The sequence below is a fragment of the Lygodium microphyllum genome, chromosome 17 (assembly GCF_053477565.2).
Source record: "Lygodium microphyllum isolate KBCC chromosome 17, Lygodium_microphyllum_v1.1.10, whole genome shotgun sequence".
NCBI lineage: Eukaryota > Viridiplantae > Streptophyta > Polypodiopsida > Schizaeales > Lygodiaceae > Lygodium > Lygodium microphyllum.
In genome coordinates, this window is record NC_141151.1 from 60872074 (window position 1) to 60881843 (window position 9770).

The 9770-nt window shown below is 39.2% G+C and overlaps 1 protein-coding gene and 1 pseudogene across 1 annotated transcript; one reads left to right on the forward strand and one right to left on the reverse strand.

Moving 5' to 3' along the window:
* The window catches only part of LOC148021946 (pentatricopeptide repeat-containing protein At3g09040, mitochondrial-like), a 293011-nt pseudogene extending 283879 nt beyond the window's left edge, over nt 1-9132 (reverse strand).
* Nucleotides 247-4779, forward strand: LOC148021948 (uncharacterized). The gene is made up of 4 exons (XM_087698065.1): nt 247-628; nt 1237-1305; nt 2407-2506; nt 2616-4779. The coding sequence occupies exons 1-4, from the start codon at nt 247-249 to the stop codon at nt 4777-4779; spliced, it is 2715 nt and encodes a 904-aa protein (XP_087554191.1).
* Nucleotides 9133-9770: the final 638 nt, after the last annotated feature.

A 9770-nucleotide genomic window follows, 5' to 3' on the forward strand; every position in this document is an offset into this window, starting at 1 on the left:
TTCTAATGCTATATACTTTATTTTCTATGGATAGGCTTTATTAGATAAATACTTAAGTCTTTACTAGATGCATTGCCTTAATAGTTACAAGCTAAAAACATGGGGTGTATTTTCCATTGAGTAGAAATTGATGCATGTATTATGTGATGGAAACACTTCTAATTTATTTTTTAAATATTAGTGTATTTTTTATATATGAGAAGTAACTTTTTTTTTTTTTGTATTTGGTTATAAGGTTTATCATTCATGGCTTCAACAACTCGCATGAAGGTGTTTGATTATGGGTCTAGCGAGAAGAAACTTTTGGGTTATGTCCAAGTTATGGTTGATTCCACGTATAGTGCAATACGACAAGAGATTACACAAGATGAGCTTATATCTGGTCCCTTTAAATTCATAATTGAAGATGAAGACGATGACAGTGGTTGCACCATAAACCCAGTACAAGAAGAGCGTTGGCATGTAGAGAATGTCAAGTTTATTGGTATAAAGAGAGATTCAAGCATGGTAGATAAGGTTGGGGATGAGAGCAGGCCTAGAAAACACATATGTGAAGGCTTGAAGGATACTCTTGAGGACACTAACTTCAATGCAAGCGATGAAGGTGATCATAGTTTGCACAAGTCAGGTGACAACCTAAAAGCACATTGATTTCAAAGTCTACTCTTGAAAGTTGGCTAAACCAATGTGAGAAGACTCGCAAGAAGTTGAGGGAGCGAAACCCACCGAGCGATGATAGGTTTGAGCTTGCCACAGAATATCTTAATGGTGCACCCTTGGCTCGAGTATGGTGCCATGAATGTGAAGCTCCTTATGGATCGGGAGTCATTGGCAAGCAATTTGCTTACTCGTGTCTTTCTAATTTCATGAGAACCCATATATTAGAAGGCCAAGCGCATCAAATAAGATATTTGACAAATCAAGGGTAGAAGGTGGGAGCGACATCTAACTCAAAAGATGTAGAAGAAAGCAATGAAGATAATATGGTTGCAGTTTTAGCTGCAGTAGAGGAGATGGATATTTTTAATAGCACTCATGAACGCAAGTGACATCTTTTTAACCATTGAAACCTCCAATAAAATGTTACTTTCATATACGACAATTACCGGTTTATGAAAGAGTTGAGCTTTAGTAAGGTTGGGGTTTGTTTTAAAATCACTTTTGTATATGTATCTTAGGGATAATTTCTAATCATTTTAGAGATTAATTTGTGAGTTTTGACTTGAAATCACACAGGATCTGATTTTGAGCTTATTGAGGCAACATTGAATGACTACAAAGATAAAGGGAGAGTAAGAGTTGTATGTAAGTATGATAAGAAATGGTTGCATTTGTGCCCTTCAAGATCGGACTTGCATACGATTCTCACAGAGCATATCAAGTCAAAGTCTCACATCATGGCTATATCCAAAAAAACATGTACCAACCATGTAGTTTTGACAAATGCTAGAGGGCGACCAAAGAAGCTCTTTCATGCAGATCCACAACAAAAGTCACTGAGCTCTTTTCTTTACCCAACCAAAGAAAGTACCGTATCAACAAATTCAGAAGGACCTTCTACTTGTACAGGTGACCCATATATGCCTTCTTCTTATGATTTAAATTTGCTCTGTTGGGGATTATGGCAAAGGACCGTGCCTTACAAAGCATGTGACGTCAACATAAAATCTATTCTACACGACCTTAAAATAGGAAAGGAATGGTATCCAGAGCCATATACAAAAGCTATCTTATATGACGGATCTCTTGAAATTAAGGTAGATGGATGCTACAGACACATAAATTGCCAACGTATTTCATGTGGTGGAAATCCCTTTGAAAGTTTTACTTGTGAGTATTGTAAAAAAATTCCCACTTGTGATGATTTTCGCATGAGAGTATACAGAGAGAGTACTGCTATTGAGAAGAGAGGGGTTAGGAATACAGGAGGAGGAAGGCGATTAGATTATCTTAGCAGTGAAGAGTTGAAAAATGTGACAGTTAAGTCCAAGAAAGACTTGAAAGAATCCAAGAGAAAGCTATGGTGGTTAGAAGCAAGAATTGTTGTGCTTTCTGTGAGGATTAGGTCCTTGAAAGAAGCAAACTTTGAATGCTTTAATAGGAAGGATGTGCGGCGCTTTTGTAATAATATAGTTGAGGCCCATCGACAAGGTAAATTTGGAGGTAAACAAGCATTGTGGGACTTTTTTCAAGATGTAGCAAAGAATATAGTATGAACAAAACAAGCACAACGATTCAATGAGTCCACAAAGAACATGTTTGAGCTCATTAAGCTTTGGGGCGGGCCACGCTTGCATGAATTTATGAGTACTAACCTTGGAGGGCCGTCCATGTGCACTACAAGAAGGCAAGGGAAAAAAGCAATTCACTTCATGCCTAGAGAGCATGAGTATATATTTGAGGCAGTGGGTAAGATATACATGGATGCAAAAAGTAAACATGGAGTAATGTCAATGGTGCCGATTATCATTGTTGAAGATGAGACTACCATCAAACGTCGCATAAGGTGATCTTAATAGATCTAATGTCTTGTAGTTTGCAATGTTTTTTACTTTCAATCATGTAAAGGAAGTTTGTAAGATATTGAAAGTTAAAGCAATTTTTTTTTAATGCAGGTGGAATGCAAAGGATGATACTCTTATTGGATTCTGTGGAAGTAAAGGAGAACGTCACCAATGCCTTACAAACGACACAATTATTGTAGGAGAGGAGTCACATGGTTATAATACGATAGTGGATGCCTTTCAAAATCATGTGGTGGGAAATTATGCAAGAGTTTTGATAGTAAACCCTCTTCATGAGAGTCTTCCACGACTAGCTTTGGTAGTGCAAGTCACATGTAACCGCTTTGATAGTGTTTTTATTAGAAATCAATGGAATCTTGTGGAGCATTTATGGAGTGCAAAGCTAAAGGATACAATAGGTCCAATAATTGGGCATTCTTCAGATGGAGATAGTAGATGGTGCAAGCTCATGCTTGAAGATTACCTTGGAGATCATAGCGACCGATTCTTTATTAATTGGTGTGGATGGAAATTAAGAGGGAGAATAGTGGAAGGGCATGTGTATGGTTTACATGATCAAGACTTTGTACATTGTGGAAAAAAGCTTGTTAGTCCACTTGATAGCCCTACTCGACAACTTGCGATTGGTAAAGTTTGGATTACACTCAATCATGTTGCAATGGTCTATAACTCATTTTCCATTGATAAACACAAGCTACAGGATGGAGATATACAAAGAAATGATCGTCAAAATTGGGCAGCTGCCCAAAGGATTGCAAGCAGACAAGTGCAATGTTGTATGAGACAATTACAGAAGAAAGAGAGAAGTGTGCAAGGAACTGTGGCATATTTGCATATTGTGGCTGATTACATTGATGTTTTCCTATCACCGTATCTAAACTTGAAGGATCGTGTGGTGATGGCAGCTAAGGTTAGTTTCTTCTTCAAGCTTTGGAGGTTGTGGATACATCAACATGCAACGTACAACTTGAAGATAAATTTCATAAGTAGAGAGGCCTACATAGATATTCAACTCTCATGCCATTTTGTTATGCTTCTCATAAAGGTTTTTCGTGACTTTTATCCTACTCTCAAGTGCCCATTGCATCTCACTGGATCGGATGCAGCTGAAATTTATTTTAGTAAAATTGGAGGTATGGTGGGACAAGAGAGAACCTTTGACTTTGGAGATTTGTTGCATAGTGTTGGTACTTTGAATAAGATTGCCATGCATGAATGTAGTTCAGATGGGCTGGTTTTCTCAAGGGCTCATAAAAAACAAGAGCATATATGGAAGTGCTTGAATAAAAAAGATGGAATTGTAGAAGTAGATTTAGGCAACTATGATTGTGTGTCTTCAGATGATGTAATAGTGGATGCCTTGAAAGAGGGCTTGCATCAAGCACAAATGTTGTGTCAGTCATTGGGATTGAAACCTAGCAAACCAGATAACTTGAATTGGTGGTTACACCCTTGGGAGGATACAGATTTGACATGGTCAAAACTAGATGTTGAGATGGGGGAGGCTGATGAGTACGATGACTTTGCACAACCAAGCAGTGATGACAAGCAATTACAAGAGGTTCCAGATGGGGATGATGAGATCATTGCTCTTAGTGAGATTCGACATGAAATCGATGGGCTCTTGGATGAAGTTCATGACTCGGGCACTATTGCAAAGAGACAGAAGATCAACCCAACAGTAGAAGTTGATGGAAATTATATCTTTAAGTCCACATTGGTCAGCCAATTGAATGGGAATTCAACATTGTCAAAAGATCGACTGACAAGAGTGAGGCAAGGTGTCTATTTCATTCATGAATCAAAATCACAATCATCAAGTAATGTGAATTTATTTGGGATAGGTTGTGATTGTGCTGTATATTTTGTGTATGACACACAAGATCAAGGTAGTAGCAAGCATCCAAAGAGAGACGGAAAAGCCACAAACTTAAATAAAATGGATAAGTCTCGTGGTACATGGTATCTTGGCCGAGTCCAAAAGATGAGGAAGAAAGTAGAACGTAGATATGTGGATTATAAACGGGGCTTTGATTTGACAGATCGACCTCAAGGGATAGAAGTTCAGCTTGGTTGGTACCAAAGGGTAAAAGGACAACGCATGTTCACGTATGACTTAACTGACTTGAATATGATTGCTATAGAGTCAGTCATCGCATTGGCAAATTTAACATACAATGCATCAAATGATAGATACCAACTAGATGAGAATGATTATAAGATATTTAATGACTTTCTCAAGCGCACTGAGTAATCATTTTCATGCTCAAAGTAAGTGATTTTAATCTATGATAAGCTTTGTATTGCCTTTCTAAATAAGGTCATAATCTTTATTGTAGTGTCTTCTTTCTTGTAGGTAATGGACGTTCAAGCTAGAACTTGGCAACGTTGGGGTATACTCTTTGCAGTTGAAGTATTGCAATCGAAGAGTTCTTTTGAGATATCTTCAAACTAGTCATATGGCAATGTGCTACATTGATAGAAGTTTTTAGTTGAAGTATTAAGGTGAAGTATCACTATTTCATCATGGTTGAAATATGGTGCATATATTGTAATTAATATCTAATCTTTTTCTTTTGATTTTAGTTATACTATATTGATGTGTGAGTGCTTGACGAGAGGAAATTTGTTTTTGTTTTGATTTTAGACCAATTTTGTGGCATTTTGATCTTTTGGGATTCTCAAGCAGCATATTGCATGGAGATGGCTAGCCATGGAAGCAATGAAGTCAACATACTTATGTATTATTCTTTTTATAATATACAACCTTTATCATACTACACAATCCAAATGTATAAGACATGCTTTGGACATGTGGATCTTGGAGTCTTTTGTGTAAAGCTCTATGTTGCAGTGCTATTGTAAACGTTTCATAATATTAACATCGTGTTTGAATATCCATCTTGGATCATTGTGAGAATTCCATGGCTAAAATATTGTAGTATCATGTTGTAATTTGAATTATACAGAAGGGGCCATGAAAATGCACATTCGATTCAAATTTTAGATTTATAGAGGGGGTATAACTATTGCCTTCAAAATTCACAAAAGGGGTATATAAAATGGTGAAATTTTTTTAAAAAGGGGTTTTTAAAGTATCCTTTGAACGCACGTTATATAGAGGGCTTCTACAAGGTGACCCCCCCGAGAATCCGTTATGCCTTTGATTATGTCATCAAGAGAGGTAGGCACCGATGGAGTGGATGGTTTTGGAGCAGAAGGTGTAGGCATCGGTCGTGGAACAGGAGGAATAGGAGGAGTAGAAACAGTAGGCACTGGCATAGGCCAAGAAACTAGCTGAGGAGGAGAAGAAATAACAGGGATAGAAGCAGGCATAGGAGCAGATGATGGTGTCGGTGTCATGGAACCATTCTGTAGGCGGGTCTTCCATATCCTCCTCTTGGTCAAAGTCGAGACATCCTGGGCATCCTGCCAATCCGTTTTAAGTCCCATAGGCTTCGTGCGATCCTCAAGAAGCTCTCCCAATTCTTCCTGAAGAGCAGGATCAGCAGCTTGCAAGAAAAGCTCAACTTTTTCAACATCCAATGCTCTTTGTTCAATGGCATCAAGCTGACTATACCTCTCTTCAAATTCTCGAATCAAGTCTGAAGCAACTAGACCTTTGTTTGGCATGTAGACCCACTCTCGGAATGAACGCCGTGTAGCCATCCCAAAGTCCTCAAGGAAATACTCTTCTTTCAGGGCCTTCTTAAAATCTTGCCAATGTGTATTTTGAATAAAAAGATCAGTCACTTTTGCCCTCAAGGCGGGTGTGACAAGACGAAGGAAGTACTTACTCATAAGTCCAGCTGGAACTCCAAAAAACCCCATCTTGATCTCATATGTCTTCAAATATACTGAAACATTACAGCCATCAAATAGCTTCTTCTCATTCTCAACTGCTTCAATCGCCTTAGTCGCGCTGTTTGCATTCTCTTGCTCCGAATAGAGTTTCCTTTGCTGAGACAACTGCTATTGATGCAATTGTTGCTGCTACTGCATATACAATTGTGTCTGCTGATTTTGAAGCTGCATATACATAGACATATTCTGCAAAATCTGCTTTAGATCATCTGTTGAAGTACTTGACGCAGCAGTCATTGATGGAGCTGAAGTAGAGGATGCAGTTGGAATTGTAGAAGAGGCTGAAATAGATGCTGAAGTATCTCCCATCCTGAAATTTTTGCGACGCTTTCACGTCGGGTTCACCAAAGATGTTGAAGGGTTTGTGAAAGCAAAGTCGCGTCTTCAGAAGGCCTTGATAAATTTCAGGATAAAAGATTAAACAAGTGAATAAGCAAGATGAGAAAATAATGTCAAGACTCTGTTTTATTTCAGCCAATAAGAGATTCAAGGTTCAAGAAGAAGAAACCCGAGCAGCCTTTGGATTGCATAGGTCTTCCATACATTTCAAAGAGAATTTCCAAGAATATGTCTTCATCGATGAGTGAGAAAGTGGATGAACATGGATAATCTTCTGATCCAAGTTCCATCACAGTGACTATTTACTGATATTGAGATGGCTTACGGTTAGAAACAGTCTTCAAATTTTCCATATTTATATCTAGTATGTTAGACTTCAATCTGCCCTGTTCCTAGATCTGTCAGACCCAGAGATAGTCATCAGTTGTGGCTAATAAGTCATATTTTTGGCACTTTTTATCAGGAATAAACAGAATTTCTGTTAGGGAATATGGATGCTCAAAGGAAAGCTTAGAATGTGCCTTGAAATCTTATGTTTTCTCATCAACCATGATGCACAGCATAAAAATAGAAATAGCAATCGGTGAGCTGGAAATTTGGACAGCACGACTTCTTTCTTCAAGATAGTTTGATGGTCTGGTTCAAGGACTAATGGTACTTGATGGTTTGGTTCAAGACAAAACTATTGTGGGATGAGCATCTATACACGGCTCTTCATGAAGCATTGACATGCCATCATCTGCATTAGAAGAAAGCTTTACAATTTCTGGACATCATCTGGATTAGAAGAAAGCTTTACAACTTCTGGATAAGGGTTTTCCAATTCAAAAGTTTTTCAATCCATATCTATTAGCACCGTATGGGAGAACATACTATTTTCCAAGCTCAAGTACCAGTTGTAATTACTGTTGTTATGCTCTGATAGATGACTGTCCTAATTTTCCCCAGAATGACTGTTTTTCTTCCCCCCAAGATGGCTCTTTTTCTCCTCAGGACAGCTCTTCTTCTCCTCAGGACAGGTTGTTTTTTTTTACTTCAAAGACCACAAACTCTTAAACTGGTGGAGGTGAAGTAGCATACGGAATATATCCAACATTCGGTTGTACAGCTCTTTGTTATGGCCTTCTCCCTATGTTCAGTCCTCCTCCTCCGAGATCTAGCATCGTCCTCCTTATTCGTCTCACGTCCTGCTTTTTCAGAACCGTTTTCCCATATCGATTGTTCCCAATCTCTAGTTTCTCAGGCACTCATCGTAAAACCCATACATTTGTGTAATCTGCTTGCTTTCATGGTTTCCTCCAGATTCGTTTTTCTCCCTGTCGTTTTTTTTTGTTCACAATCCTCTTCCCTCCCCTCTGCTTTTTTCCCTTTTCGATCACGGAGAGAAAAAAGAAACTAACATTAGCCCCCCGATTCCGAAATTCCCTACGCCCCCGAAATTGGCTATACAGCACATAGTTTTTTTTAATTTAAAATAGAAAAGCGGCCCTCTTTGAAAAATCTCCTTGTATATCTCTTTGCCCTTATCAGCAGCTCCTATGCTGCCACAGGCTTTCAATATGCATGTGTAAGTGAATGCATTTGGAGACAATCCCTCATTTTGCATTCGTTCAAAGCACTTCACTGCTTCCTCAGCAAGACCATTCTGAGTATATCCAGCTATTAAAGCACTCCATGAGACCACATCATGAAAGGGAAGCTTGTCAAACACTTCTTGTGCATTTGCAAGCAAGCCACATTTGCTGTACATATCTACCAATGCAGTCCCAACAACAATGCCTTTGTCCAGCAACCTTTCTCTAACAGTCTCATCATGTATTTATTTGCCCTTATCTGCAGCTCGTATGGAGCCACAGGCCTTCAACACACAAATAAAGGTAACTGAATTTGGACAAAGGCCCTCAAGTTGCATCTGCTCAAAACACTTCAGTGCTAGCTCACCATGCCCTTCCTGCACATATCCTGCAATCAGTGCAGTCCATGAGACTATGTTCTGAACTGGCAGCCCATCAAACACTTGGACTGCTTCTGCAAGAGAGTAGCATTTCCCATACATGTCCACCATTGTACTCCCCATGTATAGCTCTTTCTCAAGTCCTCTCCTAGTTATCTCAGAATGTATGCTATGCCCTGTTTCTAAATCTCCTTCTGTGCCACAAGCTTTTAAGTAGAGAATGAATGTGCTGGTATCCACAAACACACCTTCCAGCTGTATCCGCTTGAAGCAAATCAAGACTTCCTCACTAAGCCCGTGTTCAACATGTGCTGCAACCAAAGCCTTCCATGAAACTATATCTCGAAGCGGTTGCTTATCAAACACCCTGTGAGCCTCTGCAAGGGAACCACATTTGCTATACATATTTATCAGAGAATTTCCCACAATCAATTCTCTTTCAAATCCCATTTTTGATATCTCACAATGTAAAGATTGGCCTGAGTGCAAGGCTCCTATGCTACCACAAGCTTTCAAGGTGCATAGAAAAGTAGCTCTAGTTGGAACCACACCCTCCTCTTGCATGTCCCTAAAGAGATCCAAGGCAGTGAGACTGAACCCATTTTGAATATATCCTGTCATTAAAGCATTCCATGATACTTAATTTCTTTCCAGCAAGCCCTTAAAGACTTTATGCGCTTCGTTTAAACTTCCACATTTGACATACATGTCAACCAGAGCATTATTGATTAATTCCTCTTACTCCAAACCCTCTTCCACGTAGAACAAAAGTATAAACACAACAACTAAATATGTACAAAGTATCAAATCCCACACACAACTTTTGGGTGGTTTTCACACCTCGAATGCGCAGCACTACGACAATGTGGGGATTCCACGACTCTATCAAAAAGCATCAAAAGCTTCTTAGGAAGCTTCTATAGCTCTTAAGTAGCCCCCCTTCATGTGGCCTACTCAAGGCCCTTTCATATAACACCCCCCCCCCCCCCCACACATTCTTCTTTCGGGCTCCCTCCTAGCCCTGGTTCATGTGCCTCTTTTAAGATTTTTTTTCCCCCCACCTAAAACCCCCTCTTCAAGGTTATACA